The sequence below is a fragment of the Micromys minutus genome (genome assembly GCF_963924665.1).
Source record: "Micromys minutus genome assembly, chromosome: 1".
Classification (NCBI taxonomy): domain Eukaryota; kingdom Metazoa; phylum Chordata; class Mammalia; order Rodentia; family Muridae; genus Micromys; species Micromys minutus.
Genome location: NC_137969.1, coordinates 189,897,978 through 189,917,792, shown reverse-complemented (window position 1 = coordinate 189,917,792; position 19,815 = coordinate 189,897,978). Strand labels below are relative to the sequence as shown.

The following is a 19,815-nucleotide window of genomic DNA, read 5'->3' as shown; positions in this document are numbered from 1 at the left end:
ACTTTGTTATGGCAGCCACAGCAGACTAACATGGCCAATTTGGAAGAATGATAAACAGATCAGGAGGAATGATCAAGCTCATCACTTAATTTCTCACACATGATTCGATTTGTCCTGCTTAGCTCTGTGTCCTGACTGCCAAGCCGGGGAGTTTATGTCCTCAGCAGCCTCTGGCTCTCCCAGTTTGCCTGCTGAGAGGCTAGATGGATGTTCCCTCTCGCTCATCTGGTTTTGCTGAGTCTAAATCTCAGAAGCACATTTAATCTTTTATAGATTGCAAAGTACCGCTCAGATGGAGAAAAAAAAACCCTTTGGTTCAATGTGCTGAGTTTTCAATATGGCTGTTATTATTATATATGCCTTCCTAGTCAAATCATACTTGTACCAGAAAACAATGCTCACTTCTGGGTTTCCTTCCATTCATTGTCTTCAGTTGTCACTCACAATCCCCTCAGAGTGACTGTGTCTCTTTGATATGTGATCAGGGGCAAAAATTTGTGGTGCTTCCTGCTCTGATCAGAATTAAAATTGGAGTATAAATATCAGTACCAATTACTGGCCCCATTAGATTCGATTCTCTTCCAAGGACATATTTCGTTCTGCAGTAAACACAACCTGTTTCTGCCCAAGCATCTGATAACTGTTGTGCTGTGTGACCTAAGCAAACTTCCCGTAAATACTCAGGGCATAGAGTGCAATTAGTCAAATAAAAGCTACATCTCCCATGCCTGCTTGTTAGGAACAATGTCTTTCCACAGTGAATCTCCTGGCCATCTGGGATGGACCTTCCGCCCTGAAGGAAGACTAAGATTGATCAGAATCAGTTCATAGGGCCTTTTGCTGTTGGAAAGTAGAAGTGAGATTTGATTTTCATTTCAGTGGGAAGTACCAGGAGGCAAGCTGTTCTCTAAGTACCAACGTCTTTATTAGTCTTTATTAAGCAGTGTCTTTGCATCTCATCAGGATCTTGACTGACTGAGAGGTGAGCCTGAGGGTGGGCTTGAAGCAGAAATCAACATTGTTCACACCTCCCCCACCCCATCTAATAGGATGTCTGAATTCTAAGAGGTGGGAAATGTTCAAAGGCCACCCACTGTAAAGAGACTGCAAGGCAGGGGCTGCTCTCCATAAGACAGGGCCTAGGAATTCAGAAGCAGAGGAAAAATTCTAATTCCTTTTTCTTCTTTGTTACATATCCCTTCTAATATCTCCAATCCTCTAATAACGTTTTATAAAATGAGCCTTTACTATGGCTTGGAGGATTCATGCAAACTCCCGGCCACACACTTGAGTAGGCAGTACAGTGGTAGCCTAGGAAGATGGCGAACGGATATGAGCTAAGAGCAGATCTGCCAAACAGGAGTGGACAGTTACACACAGCCAAGGTCTTCGTGTTTTCATTAAAGTTCTCACAAGACTCAAGGAGGGAAAAGTGCCAGAAGACGTGGCATCCTGCATACCAGGTTCGTCAGGTATGCAGTGGGACATTGGCCTCTGAAGACTGGAGAACATGGGGGACACCCCAGGACTAAACTAAAGTCAGACAGATGTTTCTTTCTTTTGTCATCTACTAACTCAGTCCTAGTCACCCTGCCAGGCTCTGCTGACTCTGTGACATTTCCAAAGAAAGCTAATCTAAACTGTGGGTGATGTTTATGTCTCCCTGTCATCTTCCCCACAGCCTGGGCTGAGAGAGAGAGGGAGAGAGAGAGACGATTAAATTCTGACCAATACACAGAATTGTCTTTCTTATCACAAGTTTTTTTTAAAAAAAGCTTTATTATAATAAATGCCTTAAAGTCTATATAAGTAGCCAAAGGCAATAAAAAAAGTTTAAAAGTGCTTTGGTGCCTCTGATAACTTGTCGGCTTCTATATTAAAGGTAAATTATTCCATCCCTGTGCGATTGTTTGTTGCTGAGATACAGGTGTACTTTGAAAACAGCCTTCGACGAGATACAAAGAAGGACACTTACTTTCTATTGGGACTCCATTTGTCAACCAGCTAATTCTGGGTTTCGGGTTGCCATTAGCTCTGCAGATGAGGGTCCCGTTCTCGCCCGGGGAAAGCACGAGGTTTTGAGGTGCCACAATCCAGTAGGGAGCCGCTTTATTGAAAGAAGAAAAACAAATTTAGAAAAACATCTGACTCAAAAAGCACTGTAGCCCAAGAATATATCAGACTGTTGTCAGTGAGTGTTCCGCTGCATATACACCTGCCTGCCTGAAGAGGGCACCAGATCTCCTTATAGATGGCTGTGAGCCACCATGTGGTTGCTGGGAATTGAACTCAGGACCTCTGTAAGAGCAGTCAGTGCTCTTAACCACTGAGTCATCTCTTCAGCCCTATGTTTTTGGTTTTGTTTTTTTTTTTTTTTTTTTCCAAAGACTTGTTAGCATCACTTTTTAGAATAAAGAAATAAACATAAGAATTGATTCAAACAATTCTGTAGACTTTATAAAGAGTAAGGAGTATCACGTGAATTAAAGTTATGCAAGTATAAGACAAAGAAACAATTTTAAAATGTTTTAATTATCAAAAGTTGCAAAGATAGAAAACAATGTCCTAAACCACTCTGCTCAGGTTCCCCTAATATCAAATTTTATACTGATGGATTGTGGCTATATACAAGACAGAAAATGACCATCGCCCTGTTCTAGATACTACAGCTCATGTGCTGGCTGAGTTTGTTAGCCAGGAAGTTTCTTGGTCTCTCCTTTCTCTTTCCTGATTTAGGCACATCTGACGACTATTAGACACATTTGACAGAATGCCTTTAGTGAGTCTGTCTGATGCTCTCTAATGATTAACTCAGGGTTGTAAAGGGTTGTAAGGATATCACAGTGGTGATTCATCTTTTCTTATCACACCACTCCAAGGAAGACATGAGACCCAGTGACTTATCAGCGGCACTCAGCTTTGTCACTTGGTTAGGGCAGTATCTGCCAGTGATCCCGCTGTACAGTTATACTGTCCTGTAATCTGTGTTCTTCTCTTTGGCATCCGCTCACCAGTGCAGCCCATTCTCCATGAGGACATAGCTTCCATTTCCTCCAGGAAGAATAATAATTAATGGGCATACATTAAAAATGTCCCAGCCACTAGTCTTTTATGGAGAGAAGAACACTTTGAAGCCAAATATCCTGCTTCTCCTTAAAGGTGTTTTCACCCAATTTCTGAATTCCTCCCTGGATCTTCAATGTACTATTTATCTCTGTGGGATTATCATAATGCTTTTCTGTCTTTACCATCCCTTCTGCTTTTACTAACTGCAGTTCTGCAAGGAAGATGTGAATGGGTGGGTTTTTATTCTGGCCTGGAGGCAATTACAATAGAAATGAGGAAAGATTCACGACGCCATAACTGTGGGTATTAAACTTCTCATTACTGAAGAACACAATCAAACCGAAACATTAAACCGAAGATTCAGAGCCTTCACAAGAGCCAGAGGAATGCGTTTGGGATCAAAGTATACCTTTAACTGTGACAGAAATGGTATGATGAACAGCTCCTAATGCGTTTTTTGCTATGCACTGGTAATTTCCGGAGTCTGCTTCAGAAACATGAATGATCTGCAAGGTTTTCTTAAAGTTCCGATAAAATGTCCGGTTGACAGGAAGCATCCCATCTTCTTTGATCCAGTAAATAATTGGAGTAGGTCTGAAAGGATAAATAAGAAATGATGTTACCAAGGAAGAGGAGTTCCCTTGTGACAGCTTTGCAGAGTGCATACAGACCTTTTAATTAACATCACATTTTTATAAGCAATGTGCAGACCCTGTACTTGAAATGATTCCATTTTCAAATAATTAGACCTATACTAATTTTTTACCTCAATGATGCTGCACCCTAAGCTTACTCAAAGTTCTGCTCAGTGAGGATGCTCTACAGACTTTTACTATGCCGATCAAGAGAATTACTATTAAGCTAATCATATTGATCAATTTAATTAGCTAGCATTAAAGATATCTAATGAATCAACTCGAATTCACATCAGTGCCTCTGGACATTTTATATATCTAAAAATCAATGTGACAAAGCTTACTATTTGATGACACACTGATGGTGTAAATTAAATGACTAATGATTAGAATTATTTTCTTCACTTTACTATCAGTGAAAATTTAAAATACCATTATGCTAACTGATAAGAAGAGATAAGATTAATGTTTTTCTAGTTCTCACTCAATTTTACTTTTTTAAGACTAATTTATTTATTTCATGTATGTGAGAACATTGTAGCTGTCTTCAGACACACCAGAAGCATCAGATCCCATTATAGATGGTTGTGAGCCACCATGTGGTTGCTAGGATTTGAACTCAGGACCTCTGGAAGAATAGTCAGTGCTCTTAACCACTGTGCTATCTCTCCAGACCCCGACTTTATTCTTTTAAATCAGAAAATCCAAACAAATGGCTTAAGAATGAAAAGCCAGAATATTGCTTGGAATTCGAGTGCCTCAGATGTCCCCTTAAATTCTTCTCTGATCGTGGTTCCCCGACTTCCTTGTGCCTTTGCATCTCCAGCTATCCTAATGAGGATGGTTAGCTTGTATCACATCTTCAGAATTTACATGAGATAAAATGTTTAAATTGTTCAACATAAACATATATGCGTACACACATGCCTGGGTGCTCAGCCATGTGTGTTGGGAAGGTAGGAAGGAAGAAGGGCTGATCCAGACCCTTAGGACATCACTGCGTCTGTTGTCAGAAAGGCAAGAGGGATTTAATGTCAGTTTGTAATTTGAGCTTTGCTCTGTTTGGATGAACAAAATGACAGCATATAAATCTGACGAAGTGGTTTTGAAATTAGCACACACTGTAAACATGAAAAGCTGCAGCGGATGTGAGGTCAGTTTCAAAGTATTAGTCACATGTGGAATCTGACAACATAGAACATTTCCTGACAGTTTGACTCATGTTTCAGATGAGGTGTGAGTGGGGTGGAGATGGTTTGGAGTGTTATGGTTTTCACTGAAAGAAGCCAACAGTTATCATGTACTCTACCAAACAATCTTACAGATCGATGCTTTAATGCTGAGCCTAACAGTCCCATGTCTGTAAAAAAGGAGTACAGTTCCAACCATGGATTCAGGAGATGCCAACATTTTAAAAGTCCTTTCTTTCTTATTTCCAAATTACAACCATAGTTTACAGAAAATAAAAATAAAAAAAAATTTAAAAAATCAATGTTCCTAATCTGAAAACATCAAATGTTCTAAAATATGAAACTTGTTAAAGTTGGTGTTTGATGATAAAAAGTGATAAAAAATAGACATTAAAATCTGTTAGGAAAGATTGTCATATTTTAAGAGTTTTGTTAAGTGTTTAAGCTGACATGTCAAATGTGTAATTTTATACTTTGGCCACCAGAGGGAGCCACGTGCATCCAGAAGTATTTATTTCTGGATTAAAGAAAGATAATATGATCATTGTATGTCCTGTTCACAGACAACACAAATCACAAAATGTGAAAGAAGTATGTTCCTGGGATCCTAATCAGGGCCTTATTAGCTATGATCATTTAAAAACAGTCGCTGTATGCCAGGCATCACAGCAAGACAATCTAGGAACTTGCCTGACCCGTGGACCCAAGTTCACAGTTGCTCTTGTATCTGCAGGAAGCCTTACTGCAATGCCTGCCAAAGGCACTTGGGCTCTGAAATCTGCACAGATGAGCACCTTGGCTTTACGCTCTTGCCCACAGGAAGGAACAGAAGGGACAGTGCCTCTGTTTTGAGGCCCTGAAATGTGCTGTGAGCTTTTGATGGCTGACAGTAAGAGAGGGCAAGACCGCCAAGATGTCAGGTGCTCCAGGTGGTGGACTTTGAGAGAAATGAACTCACAGTTATTCCACTTCAATAGCCTCCTCCCGGGAGCACTCGACAAATGATCAAGGTTAAGTAACTATTTTTTTTTTTTTTTTCTAAAGCCACCAAATTCTGAGGTTGCTCATCAGAAAACAGCAGAATCCTACCCCCTTATTACAGAGCAGTGGTCAATGGTTATAGGAAGGATGTTTACAAACACAGATAACGTGCTGAAATACGAACACTGTTACATCAACATATTTTAGCAATTACATGCAATTTAAAGTTTGCTCAGGAAACGTCTGTTATTTTTTTTTTTTTTAATTCTGGTCAGATGGGAAGCATAAAACAACGGCTCTTTCTGGGATATTAAATTGTCAACCTTTTATCTACTGACTAGAAGGAAGCATAGAACAGAACGTGTGGACTCACAGGCCTTCTGCAATGCACTCCAGGGAAAGCACGTTTCCTCTTAATTCCTCTTTGTGGCTTTCATTGCCCTCTGGAGTTAGAAATGCTGGTGGCCTCTCTTTACTAGATTTAGCTGTAAACAAGAAAACCAATATACATTAAAACTAGGAAGATGTGCTTCTAAGAACACAGCTGCTGTCAAAAGCTGCCTAAAAATCTACTCTTATTTCAAATCCTTACACATATTCAGTGTGACCGAAAAAGAAACAATTTTGATTGTGTAGGCAAAGAAGTATCAAGGACACTCTTTTGTACATGTCTTTAATTGGGTTAGGGCTTTATCAATTTTCTGTGGGCTGGTAAATCTCCAAAATCTATGTGATGAAGTCAGTTCATCATATTCCTTAAGACTAGTGCTAAGGCCAGAGCACAAAGGGTGTCTTCTGAAAAATGTTAGGTTGTGTCTCTTTTGTTTGTACAGCAACAGATCATTATGGACAAGGGTTTTGATTTGTTCTGGAACTGAGCATTGTAGCCCATGTCACTGAGTTATCTCTCAAGATTCCTATGCTGCAAAGTTTGCAATAAATAAATAAATAAATAAATAAACTAGAGAATTTCTAAAGAGTTCTGAAAAATTATATGCTATTAATAAAGATTTACAGAAGAGGAGCTAAAGGCTTGGCTTCGAGGCAGAGTGTTTGCTTAGTATAGGTAAGGCCCCAGGTTTTGTCCCTAGCTTTTGGAATACAGAAGAGGAATACTAGCAGAGCTAAATACATGGAAACCATTTTCTCCGATGACAAAATAAAGAAGGTCTAAACCAGAGAGCTTAGAAATAAGACACCTTCTGCCCCCATGGACTTTAAAAAATCTGTGATCTTATTTACTGAAGGCCTTGAGAAATTTTCAAGTGGAAATGTCCTGACTTCTCAATGTTTCAACCACTAATGATGCACTTGATGCTTCTAAGGCCCAAATGAAAAAGGCTAAATGTAAATTTCTCATTTCTCAAAAGAAGACTCTAAGTTCCCAACATGGTATTGCTGGAGAAAAAAAATGTTTTCTTAAGGATTTTAGAGGTTCTTAGGGGACCTTACTCTTGTGAAGTCACCTTGAGAAGAGACTTGAGGCCCATATCTGGGAGAACTATATTAAATAAATAAAGGTGAGAGTTATATTTGCGTATTCTGCAATGTTCATGTCTCAAAGCTAAAAACTAATGTAGCAGAAACTCCATCTATGGGGAATTAAGAAGCCCTTACATCCAGAGCCATTATTGTTTAGTGACAGATTTTACGTTTGACAGTCACATTTTCCTTAAGGGTGTCAAATTTGTTTCAATTTAATACCATGAAGCTGAGTGATCATTTTTTAAAAAAGTTTCCTCCCACAGAAAATAGTGACTCGGTTTCTAACAAAGCTAAAAGCAACATGGTTGCTAATTCTACTGAATATTGTCTTGAAACGGTTGAGGAAGGTTAGACGATTACTATGGGGTGCACTCTATGTTAGACACTGAAGGTTCTTATGAGTCTGTACAATCCGTTTATATTGTAGGCCATGCAAAAAAGTTTATAGACAGCACAAAGTATGAAAAATACAATTCTAAACACATATGACAGATTTTTTTTCTAAAGGATATGAAATGGTTTACATGACACTTTGTAACAAGTTTAATTGCACATACATCATGGAAAATGTTTTAGTGACATGCTTAAAAGTTTACATCTAAGTCTCTTAAGAAACACACATTGACACAGTGATATTAAACACGTAACTAGAAGTTTCCTAAGGAAACAAGGTTAAGTGGTCATGGAGGTGAAGTTAGTGAACTAAAGTCTACAATGAAGGAGAGAATATCAGTTACAACCACTGAACTCACCACCATAAAACTCAGTGTCACTCAAATTAGCAGCTATAGTGTCATTCAATTCATCCACTGAAATAAACAGAATATCATGAAGAGGGCACAAAAGTACAGAGAAGGTCAAAAACCATTGGGCAGCAGAAACAAAGGTATACAGCTAGGCTAAGTGCCATTCCTTCCAAGACAAGATAGTGCTCGACACCATACTGGTTAACTCAGGAGTTCGGTCTACCATCCCCAACTGCAGCTTGGTCTAAGGACAAATGCCAGTAAAAGGCATTGTGGGGCATAATGCACACAGTAATGCTCAGAACACCATAGTCAGGAGGTTGCCAGGGAAACAGGAATGGCAATCAGTGGGAAATGTAAAAGACATTGTTTAGGGTATGCATGCTTTTTCTAGCATATACGCTAATGTTTTAATGAGCCTTTGCAGGAATTTTTTTTTTTTTTTTTTTTTGGTCATTGAACTGATTTACCTCAGGGTCAGACTGTATTTAGTTGTTAATAATTTGATTCACATAATGTAAACATCTTTGAAAGAGACACAGGCTCTTACCTGAAATCACCTTCAAAGAAATAGGTTGCTTCTGTTGGATGGTTTGAGTGTGATTAAATCGGGCATAGCAGATATAGTCTTCACGGGTATCCTCTGGGAGGACATTGGAGAAGTAAAGGTCTCCATTCAGGCCTTGGGAAACTCGCTCACTCTGTGGAAGTCTTTGAAAGGCTGTGGAAAGACAGAGATACTTAAGGTCATTCCATCATACAGTTACCATTCTCCATATCAGCAGGACAACCCTCTAATACTCCTGTGAACTTCACCTGAAAAAATACATACATGCATGCATACATACCTATTCGTGTATATTGACAGCTCTTTTAGTAAAAGAAAACAATTGAGATTTGTTGTTGTTGTTTTGTTTGTTTTTTAAGATGTGAGACACACTGACACTCCACTGGACCTATCCAATCCTAATTTCTTAAAGCCTGGAATATAAACCTGACTAGAGCCATAAAGTGAAATGTTTCATTAAGAAAGTAGAAACAGACAAACAAAAGTGCTCTGCAACAGGTTTGCATATTTCCAAGTATGTAAACTGGTCTCTGACTGCCTACATCTTAGAAAATATAGCATCAAGTTTGTAAGGATATTAACATGAGTTACATGGTATCAAAAATTAGGCTCTGAGCAAGGACACAAGCCCATCACATCCCCAGCCTTATGGCAGTCAATCTAATTAACAAAACAAGTGACAAACACCCAGTTAACCAGAATAAGCAATGCTGTCACTGTTTGATGCTACAATCTGGTACAGGAAAGTCAGGCCTGGCTACCCTCACCTCATATACAGCTCATCTTATGACATAGTTCATCTTTTACTCACGTATACATTCTGACCATTTCATTGTACTAACATTGATGCTCCAGGCAGGAGGACACACTATTTTTGTGTGTCCATATTGAAAGTATAGACACATGCCTAGCCTTTGGCTGGAGCTCCTTAAACACTTGGAAAGGCTAAATGTTCCATTGGCACACAGACTTTAAGTTTTCAGCATTACTGCCCACGTTCAGGACCAGGAAAAGAGCTAGCCTTATGCCTAGAGATAAGATTTCTTACTGACTGAGGCATAGAGATGGGAGGCACTGATGTGATGTTACAATGACCACCAGAAAGTGCTCCGAGGCTCCTGACTCAGTCCCAGAGCCTGAACTGTGATTTCTTCAGCCCCCAAGTGAAGGGGAATTGGAAAAGCTGCACGCCCTAAAACGCCAGGCTGGGTCAAGGATTGTGTTCTTCCTACAGCAGATACCCAACCTATAAAGTGTCACAAAATGCAAAACTGTAGTTCAAACCCCTGTGGTCTGAGCCGAAAGTACACCTCTGGTTAATTACATTACTCAAGGTTCAATCAAGGTGGAGGCTTATAAAGTCATAGTCTTAAAACCTTAATGCTCCTGTTAGGAATAGTTTTACAATGCTGAAGAAAGGAACGTAGACTGAGAAGAGGCAAGGTGGTGCATGCCTGAAATCTAAGCTATGTGGACTCTGAGGGAAAATGAGCACAGGTTGAGGCAATGCTCTGTTATATATCAACTTCAACAGCATCCTGGGCTATACAATAAGACCCTGTCTCAGGGAAAAAATACATTTATTTAAAAAATCCAAGGCACCAAAAATGGACATTTATCATCTTTTGCCTCTCTTGAATTGCATGACTAATAAATGCCCGTAGCTCAAATGAAGACAACAGGACGTCAATTGGGGGGAAGGGTGTGAGTTTGCCCTTTGAGTTTCTTTGTATAATACTTGCAGAAAAAATACACATATAGAAATATTTTTATGATGCATAAAGCTGGAGTGCTGTGGGATTCAGCTTTTTTTTTCCCTTCTATTTCAGGTGCAAGGCCTGGTTCACCGCCATTTTAAAATTTATGAAATCATAACACTGCCAGCTTCATCATGCAGGAAGCATGAGTTACATATTCAGATTATTTAGAGAGTTTACTTGCGACATATTTCTTTATCAAGCAGACAAGAAATAATAAGAAAGATCAGTGAATCTAATTTTGATGGGGATATTTGAAGAATATTATTCGCGAAGCTGTATGTCACTTCTTTATATTGGATTCAAATTGCACTTCCCCATAAAACCCATAATAGCTGCCACATAAATACAGGAAGTATGTATTTGCACATTTATTTGTGTATAGGCTAAAATTTTCACTTCTTGCAATGCTTCCTTTGAGACGTTTTATGAGTCAACAATGAGGATTAAGTATTAGGGTCCCATTTTCTCTTCAGTGAGGTTTGCAGCCTCTCGTGGCAGAGGAAGTCCGGTCTCTGAGAATAAGGTATTTTGTGCAAAATTTTGCATGCATTCCATACCATCTACAGGTAGGCATCGTTCAAGGACACAGTGGTACTCTCATTATCAGACCTAGCAGCTATTCCCAGGCCTCGTATTGTCTATTGGCCACTCCTGTGGTCATCGCTGTTGCACTGTGTTCTTGCTGGATCCAGGAAACACCATTCTACCTCTCTTGATCTCTTACCCCAGTGACTGCTCCTTCTCCTTTGCATTCCTGGGTTTCCCTTAAGTTTTTGCAAGGCTCTTGGTCTCAGTTCCCAGATTCTGTTACCTTCCTCCAGCACCCGATCTCTAAATAATCCCATTTAGCCCACGAAGAATTCGAATCCTGCTGATGGTAGCCCAGGTTGATCTTCTTCCCTACATTTCTGACCTGTGCTGCACATATCGACCTGTGTGTGTGTCTTGAATCTCGCACATCTCGAATTCTTGTTCCTTAGCTGGTCAGCCAAGCTATGTGCCATCTCTAAGATAAAATGCTAACATAATAGCTTTGATGGGGGCTGGGGGTGCCGTAGAAGAACAAATGGTGCCAAACATAGACACAATTGAAAATCTCTAGCAAATACTTTCATTTTTCCTTGCCCCAGTTTCATTACTAGAAAGACAGAGAAGATGACTAGATATGTCTCAGATCCTTGTGAGGAATTTGACAGTCTACGTGGTATTCTTAGTAAAGGAACTGACACTCAGTAAAGGCTGATTAAATATTAAAGGTTGCTGAAGATTAAAAGAATGAAGATATGCTGTAACCAAAGCAACTTGACTTTCTCTCCTACTAGCTTTTGGGATTTGTTAGAGATACTCTTATTTTTTAATCAGTTTTCAGTCTCGAAACTTTGTATTCATCCCTGATTCTTTTTCTCATGTTCCTATGTCTTTGGCTGTGGAGACTCTACCCTTAGAATATATCCAGAGTCTAGCCACTCTTCTACGACCTCCCAAGTACAAGTCACCATTAGCCATGGCCTGGATTGCAACAATGCCTACCTAGTTGGCCTCTGCCCCCTCTCTTCTTCAAGTGCTGGGGATTGAACCTAGGGTCTTATAGATTCTAGAAAAGTAGGCTACACACTGGGCCACTTCCGGGCCCCTCCCACTTCCCTTTTGCCCTGCTTGCTCTTCACACGTGAAGGCAAGCTGAGTGACAGTATTTTCTGTGGCTGTTGATCTATAGCAGTGCATGGCACAGCTTTTTTGCTAAACATCTGTCGATCATTTTACAAGTATCTTATGATTTATAAGAGGAGGTAAATTGTTTAAACGACAAATAACTACAAAAATGGTTGAAAAGAAAATCTTGGCAATAAGACTTACAATTATCCATCCAAAATATTATGGCCGGTGGTAATCCAATTGGAGGCCTGCATGGAAGTACTAATGACTGACCATTTCGGAGGATTATCGGTTCAAGTCTTTCCTTGGTCCACAAGGGCGACCCTAGTAATCAAAAACCAAAAACCTTCTGAGGTATTTTTTCTTACAAAAATAAAAAGAAGACAACAATACAAAAAAAAAAAAAAAAAAGCATTCAAAGATTTTTGAGAAGTTTTAACTTAGAATTTATATACACTAAATAATGAGAGAATTTCTTTTAAAGAAAGTTCTAATAGTTTTTATTTTTAAAAAACTATTATAGGAGAAAAAAGAAAAAACAATCTGTATTACAACTGTTAGCAGGACTTAAGACACTTATCCATCGTCTAATAACTGACTGTAATATATCAACAAGACATCGGCTTTGATACAGGCATATTCTCCACAAAGAATGGGAAAACCTGAAATGTCAGCAGATTTATTAAATAAGTAACTATATATACCTTTGTATTTCATACAGTATTATACATTATATTTATAAGATTGGTACGAGAATTATTTATATATTATATGATATATTAATGTTAAAAAAGGTTATAAAATGACATTTCAGAATAAACTAGTTTTATATACATATACATAAATAACATAGAAGTTATTTCTATGATTGGAAAAACTGAAGATCAACTTAAATATTTTAATATATAATTTTCAATATTTTTAAAATAACTGCAACTACACACGATCGTTGCTCTTTAACACAATTACAACCATTGTGAGAATTTTAGTACTGACCACTGCAAAAAGGGCCATCAATTTACATTAAAAATTCGAAACAGCTGTTAAAAGAAATAGTTACCCATATCATAGGAATTTATTTTCATCTTATAATAAGCTATACTATAAATAAATACCTAGATCAATATGGGGAATAAACACACCTTTTAGCCTTGGCCTCTTATTTGGACATTGGATTGGCAAACACTGGGCAGAGGAACTTGTTGGGTCATTTGTAGAAAATAGTAACTTCACAGAAGCCAAAGTGGAAGACTGTCAGCAGTGCTCTTCCTTTCTTATGGTCACACTTGGATACTGCGGCAGATGAGGAGGTTGGGGGCACATCTTTAAAGGGACACATTTGGTTGAGCAATCTCACTTACTAGATGGGCGGACAACAATGTTATTGGAGACAGCAGCCCCACGCTCGTTTCTTGCAGTGCACTGGTAGACTCCTTCATAGCTCTCTGCTTTCCCTTCACTCATGATGTTGATGACAAGGGTTCCTGAGCCATGCTTCATGGTGACCAGAGGGTCTTTGTCTATGTCAAAATGAGTTCCGTTACGAGTCCAGGAAAAGCTGCCCAACACAACAAGGATTAAGCTCATTAATTGTCTAGAAAAACAGGATTATGTACCCTTTAAAGCCTTAGAGTTCCAGAAATAGTTGTTAGATTGCAATATCAAGTAAAAAGTCTCACACTTAAAAGGTCATGCCAAATCATGACTCAGGAAAAAAAAAGTGCTGTTTTGTATTCTGAGGCATATACTTTTTAAAATTCAGCTCAAATTTAACAAAAGTTGTGTGCCTTGTTTTCTAAGAAAACAAACAAACAAACAAAAAGAATATGTTTTCAAGGTACAGGCTCTGACATGATTTTACATTTTTATTTTAAAACCTACTTCATACAGTTAAGCTGTCTATAAAAGTGTTCTCTAAGCTGAAATGTGACAAAGTAGATCTTCATAAATATTGTATTATCTTCAGTGGGAAATTGATCACATCTGTTTTAAGTTACAAAAGTACAAACGGTAGGCAGCGAAAAGATTTGGGGGGTTTTAAATGTTAGATTTTAAAAGTGCTAATTCTATATGAGGTGTAGTTAAGGATTCTTAATTCTTGATATAAGGATATAATTTTTAGACAATATACTTGTCAACCAAGTTTCATTTTTCTCAGTCTTGTTATGTAGAAGATGCCTCCTGTAAATAACACGGTGCTCCTGTGACTAAATATTTCCTGGTTGGTCTCAGCTCAGTGATGGTAAGGTGATGGATAGGCACATGCATCAAAACTTTCCTGTGTTTTCAAACTGGATATTTGTCTTACTACTTACGCTTACGACTAGGGCAGGAGGTGATAGTGGTGCAGGCCATGTGTACCATGTGAACAGAGGCCAAGGACATTGGACCTCTTCTAATGTGTCAAAATTCCAAACTTTTCTATATTCAGAGAGAGGGCCTAGAATTCTAAATGCTGTCAAAAGGAGGAAACATGCTTACCTGGGAGGAGGCTTCCCTTTGGCCTCACACTGGATTACAATATTTTCCCGAGGGTCAATAATGTAGTCTTTGGGTGACTGTTGAGTGATGGTTGGAGGTTGTACCACTTAATTGTAAAAGAGAGAATAAAGTAAAGAATTACATGATTTATTGCTGGGATAGCAGCCACCTTTTCTATGCTAAAATCACTTGCCTTCGATTAAATATGTCACAATATTCCTAGTTATTTGTTCCAGCAGTAAATCCTCTTTATGTTTTTTACTAAAATTCAACTAAAATGGGAAGTCAAGATACAACTTCCCTTTGGCAACATCACTCACACTTACAAAGTCCATTTTCCCAGTTGAAAAGTCTGGGAAAATAATTATTAATAAAAATCTAATATTCAAATATTTTTTCTGATGTAACAATGAGAAATTGATGTTTTTTTCATTTCAAGCAATACCTGGCAATTTATAAGGTCGATCTGTATCTGTCTTAAGATAGAGTGACTGGAAGAATAAATTAGTATTCAAATATGTAAATTATTATATCTTGGGGAAAGAAGAATTTGTTCCTCATTCTTCTGGGATAGATTTTTTGCTTGTAGTGAAAGACCCCCGAAGGGAGACCCTCATTCAAATCTCAGGAGAGGCGCGCACCCAGCGAGGCACCGAGACCAGACTTGCTGCAATCGCACGAGGAATTTTATTGAAAGTGAAACAGAGTGAGATCTCAGGCCAGCATGCTGGGGTTGAGACTCATACACCATGCAGGGGTAGAGGAGTTCGACCCCGGCCTGAACTTGTAACGAGCTTATAAAGGCAAAAACCACAAAAGAGGGGGAGGACAGGGGGAATGAGGAAATTCAAAGGGGACAATGAGGAAATTCAAAGGGGAAGAATCATACATTTTTTATCAGTACACCCCGGGCATACCTAGGGCATTGAAACATTCCACAGAGGACCTTCTGTGGTTATTTTGGGAACTCAAATCTCAAGGAAGTTCCGGGAACGATTTCCTGCAGAGGAGAGGGCCCTAGGGCAAGGAATCAGTGTCCTTTGACAACCTTTTACTCTTCATTAGTAGGTAAAGGCCAGCATGAGTCTATATATCTCATGAGGTCTAGGGCAGTTTCCTAGGACTAAGGCTTACCAGGACCCCAATGCAAACATGCTAGGACATGTACAAGACTGTGTAACGAAGTAGTCTAGCTTTCATTCTCCTGCACTTTAAACCCTCCTGCCTTTATCTTGTTGATTTTCAAAGCTAGTCAACAATTTTGTCTGAAAGTTAATGGCCGTCTATTTTTCATTAGTTGGGAGACTTGAGCTTCAACTTCTGTAATCCCTCAGAGGGAAAGGAGGGTCAAGAGTTGACTTGGCCTGCAACTTGGACTGAGAGAATTAGCAACACACCTTGTGTTAAAATATTTAATGAATGCCAACACTGGGATTGTTAGGGGAGCTTCAAGTATTCTGACTGGGCCAGTTTTATTTGTATTGATCAACCTTCAGATTCTGGGAGTACAGCATTTGGGATAATAAAAGGAATTCTTGAGGTTCTAGTCTGTCAAAATGCTGAACAAAGACATTGGTAGAATGTATTCTTAGGAATGATTCGATCCAGTTCATTTGGGAGGTAGGTATGGGTGGGGGTGGATGAGGTGCCAGACATGCAAATTTTGTGGTTTAAAATGCAGGGTTTCCCCTCCTGTGCCTGCAGCTGTACCAGGAGTTTGCCATCTGGAGGTACCTTTTTCAATAGTGTTTAGGTCATATGGCAATTAACAAATGCTTTGTAGTAATAAGTGATTTACCAAGATTTGTCTGTTTAACTCAGCATCAAAGGAAACTGTCTGAAAATTGACCATCTTTTCACTGGATGATAAATGCTACCCAGCTTTCAGTTTTGCTTAAAGGAAACTTCCCAGGAACTGTGTTATTCCAAGATAGTCTTCTAATTCTTAGGGCATTTTTATGTAGAACACCTAGGAACATTATTCTACCCAGTTATGAATGCTAAAGGCATAGAAGTGGGACTTGAATGAGGCTTCTGTTTATTCTCAACTTCCAAACATCTACAAAAGATGTGTGTCTGTTCCTGTTGATGGCACTTAAAACAAAATAATTATTTTCCCTAAAATTTTTTGAATTTTCTCATTGAGTTACATCAGATTTACATACAGCCTGGATGTTAGTAGAATAGCATTATGTTGGCAAAAGTCATGTTAGAGTCTCCATAATTCATGCAGGTTATATATTACATTAGTACCTTAGCATTCAAACAAGGTGTTGGCCTATAGTAAGCAACATGCTTAGAAGGTTACTAGGCACAAAACATGATGTTGTTTGTTTGATTCACACCATTAATTCAAGAAACAAGGACATGGTCCCATTTCCACACTGTCTAGTAACTTGTAGGAAGACACTTACAGTCATCAAGGAGCTTTGCTTTGTTCCCATCAGTATCAGCAGATGAGTGGGCAAAGAAGATTAAAGAGAATCAGATGTTAGTAGCTAGAATGTTAGCACCTTAAAGATAAAAAGGGGCATTTTGTCTACTTGATTTAACCTTAAAAAAAAAAAAAAAAAAACCATAATGTGGAACTTAAGATTATGTCATTACAAGAGAAAGAAAGTGGTACCCATGATGGTAGGGTCTGCCCTGCAGCAGCTTCTCCTATCAGCAAATGGAAGAAAAAAAGCAAAGCAATAGGGGAAAAAAAAGAGCTCTTCCAGGATAAGAATGGTGATGCATTGACAATTATGCTCAATTTGAAAAACAGATGAAATCTATAATTAATTTGAATTGTCACATTCTATGTGGAGTCTGAGCTTATTATTCCAGACGCCAGGATCCACATGACAATGGTACCTCACAATAAGATGTTGCTACAGTTCTCCATCCAACTCAAATCCAACACTGATTTAAGATATGGACATCTCTATGGTTTTTCTTCAAGATGGTTTTATAGTATTCGCTTTGGACTTCTCAGTCGGCCAGATTACCAGGCCCTGTACATAGGATCGTTGTGTGTGCTAAAGAAAGGGTATTTGGGATAAGACATGTTTGCACGCAGTTCCAATCATTCTGCAGGGCTGCTTGTCATTACTGCTTGCAAAGCAAAGGTTAATGCCGGAGAGCCTAGGCTACCCGATGACTTTATTTTCATCATGATTGTGCCTCGATTCCATTAGCTGACATAATTGAGTTAGCCGTAGGTGCCTGCTTCCCCTGATAGTTAGATGGAGCAGTCAGATTAAGGAGGAATATATTTAACACAAGAGAGAACAAAAGCATTTTCCTCACTGATTTCTGTCTTTCCAGTGGATCTATCAGAGCAAATGCTTAAGTATTTCTGCTCTAATGGGCTCAAGCAAATGCATATTTCAATTAAACATATATCTACATATTTTTAGAGTAAAGTCATTTGATGATTAACTTTTAAAATGAAAATGCTACATTTTGTTGCACTTTAGTGTAGAGAATCAGGGCCCAGGAAGTGAGCAGAGTGTGTAGGGAACCCACTGATAGTTGCAACTTCTACAGCAGAGAAGGACACATCAGCAGTTGGATAACCCTGGAAGCAGCTATCTTCCTTGCACCTTAGAAAGTTTGCCCAACAGATGCTCTGCTCAGGAAGATAATGGCTTTAAAGAGGTCATGGAGATTGGGGACAGAGGGTAAACCATTTGGGAAGTACAGAAATTGTTCAGATTTAAAATCCTGCTTTCTGCTGCAAGGAAAATAACTGTCTGGAACTAGTACTGTCTTTATTGTCTACAAATAAGCCACTGGTGCCAGCGAGACTATAATTTATAATTGTGGGAAATGAGAGAGAGAAATGCAGTATCCCTGTTTGCCTCTTCATTAGAGTGTTTTAGCAGGTCTTAGCATCAAAATTTTTCACCTTAGCCTTTGATCACATAGTTTAAGCCAAGACTATTCACTAGGCTTGTGGATGACATACTGTTATTACACATTCACATTTAAGATGCGAAATTAGGAACTGAAATGAGTGTGTCTGGCTGAGTCATGTTAAATAAAGTCTGAAGTATGCATGATCTGGGGATACAAAGGGTCAGAAGGATGGCAAGAGCATCCTCTAGTTATTTTATTTTTCAGAGATGCCTCAGCACTGAAGAAGAAAGTAAACACAGAAAGGACAATAAGTGGGGGTCTGCATCATCCTTCAAAAGTGGCCCAGAGGATCATCCTTCCACAAAGGGCTCCCCACCGAGAAGATCCGGGCACATGCACCAGTTCCTTTTCAGAGCACTCCCACCACTGCACACAGAAAACACCTAAGGCAAAGAAAGATAATGAAGAAGAGGGGACCGAATGTCCAGACACTTCCATGGCCTTTTCTACAGTGTCTCCATTAACACCAGGTGCTGAAGGTAAAAGCCAAATTAATTTTGATTAGCTTTTCAAGGTCTTGCAGACACTTTCCTCATCAACACAGCCCGGGATGACAGTAAATGCCTGGAGGTTTTGCCTCCTGGCCTAAGAGATTGAAAATGTTAATACTCACGATCAAGAGGAACATTCAGAGCGCTGATCATCTGGCACAGGAAGAGAAACAGGGGCACCCTGCCTGGAGATAGGTGCTTCTTCTTCTGCATTATTTTAAGCTGCATCAGCTGTACTCCTGCTGAGACCCACGCACAAAATTTCCTTTTCTTCTTTCTCAGAAGATTTGTGTGCAACGTTTAAATAATTTCTCATGCAGGGGACTGAAAAGGGATGGGATAAGAAGGATAATTATAATGTATTAAAGGACGGAAATGAAGAGTGAAAATGTGCAGCTCAGAATAATCAGCCCTCTATTATACATGAATTCCAAAAGGGAGCTGAGTTTTAAATATTTAACCCAAAGACTGGATTAATCATTTATTCATAAATCTAAAATCAGTTCTGAAATATTTGTGGTGATGTCAAGCAAAATCTCCCCCGTTTCCCATTATTATGATATTTCCATTTTAAATATTTGTGTTCAAGCTTACTGAAGGCAACCATGTCTTTCAGAATAGATCGGGAAGCCATGGCTTTGAAGCCACTCAGAAAGTGAGCACCCTGAGACTTCAGAGCATAGGCCTAATGGCTTCTTTATTCTGAAGATGCTCGCTGACAGAGTTCTGTGCATGGCCACAGGTTCTCCTCAACTCCTAAACTGACAGAGCAGATGCTCACAGGCAAGTCCGGGTCTTAGCAATGTCCAGGCGGTCTACCATCTGCAGTCACTCTCCTCAAAGGGCTGATTAA

At 39.1% G+C, this 19,815-nt stretch overlaps 1 protein-coding gene across 30 annotated transcripts in view; it reads right to left on the bottom strand.

Moving 5' to 3' along the window:
* NRCAM (neuronal cell adhesion molecule) overlaps nucleotides 1-19,190 on the bottom strand; it is a gene marked incomplete at both ends in the record, with an annotated part of 64,236 nt that extends 45,046 nt beyond the window's left edge. For 11 of the 30 annotated variants that reach the window (XM_080926799.1, XM_080926791.1, XM_080926801.1 and 8 more), the window contains 9 exons: nucleotides 1,976-2,107; nucleotides 3,476-3,660; nucleotides 6,246-6,357; nucleotides 8,654-8,824; nucleotides 12,289-12,411; nucleotides 13,449-13,645; nucleotides 14,569-14,674; nucleotides 16,983-17,000; nucleotides 19,085-19,190. In XM_080926799.1, coding sequence (XP_080782925.1) covers nucleotides 1,976-2,107; nucleotides 3,476-3,660; nucleotides 6,246-6,357; nucleotides 8,654-8,824; nucleotides 12,289-12,411; nucleotides 13,449-13,645; nucleotides 14,569-14,674; nucleotides 16,983-17,000; nucleotides 19,085-19,190 — 1,150 coding nt within the window. Of the gene's footprint in view, nucleotides 1-1,975; nucleotides 2,108-3,475; nucleotides 3,661-6,245; nucleotides 6,358-8,109; nucleotides 8,167-8,653; nucleotides 8,825-12,288; nucleotides 12,412-13,448; nucleotides 13,646-14,568; nucleotides 14,675-16,982; nucleotides 17,001-19,084 lie in introns of all 30 variants that reach the window. The other 19 variants (XM_080926775.1, XM_080926779.1, XM_080926797.1 and 16 more) reach the window with 5 other exon arrangements.
* Between the last annotated feature and the right edge of the window lie 625 nt (nucleotides 19,191-19,815).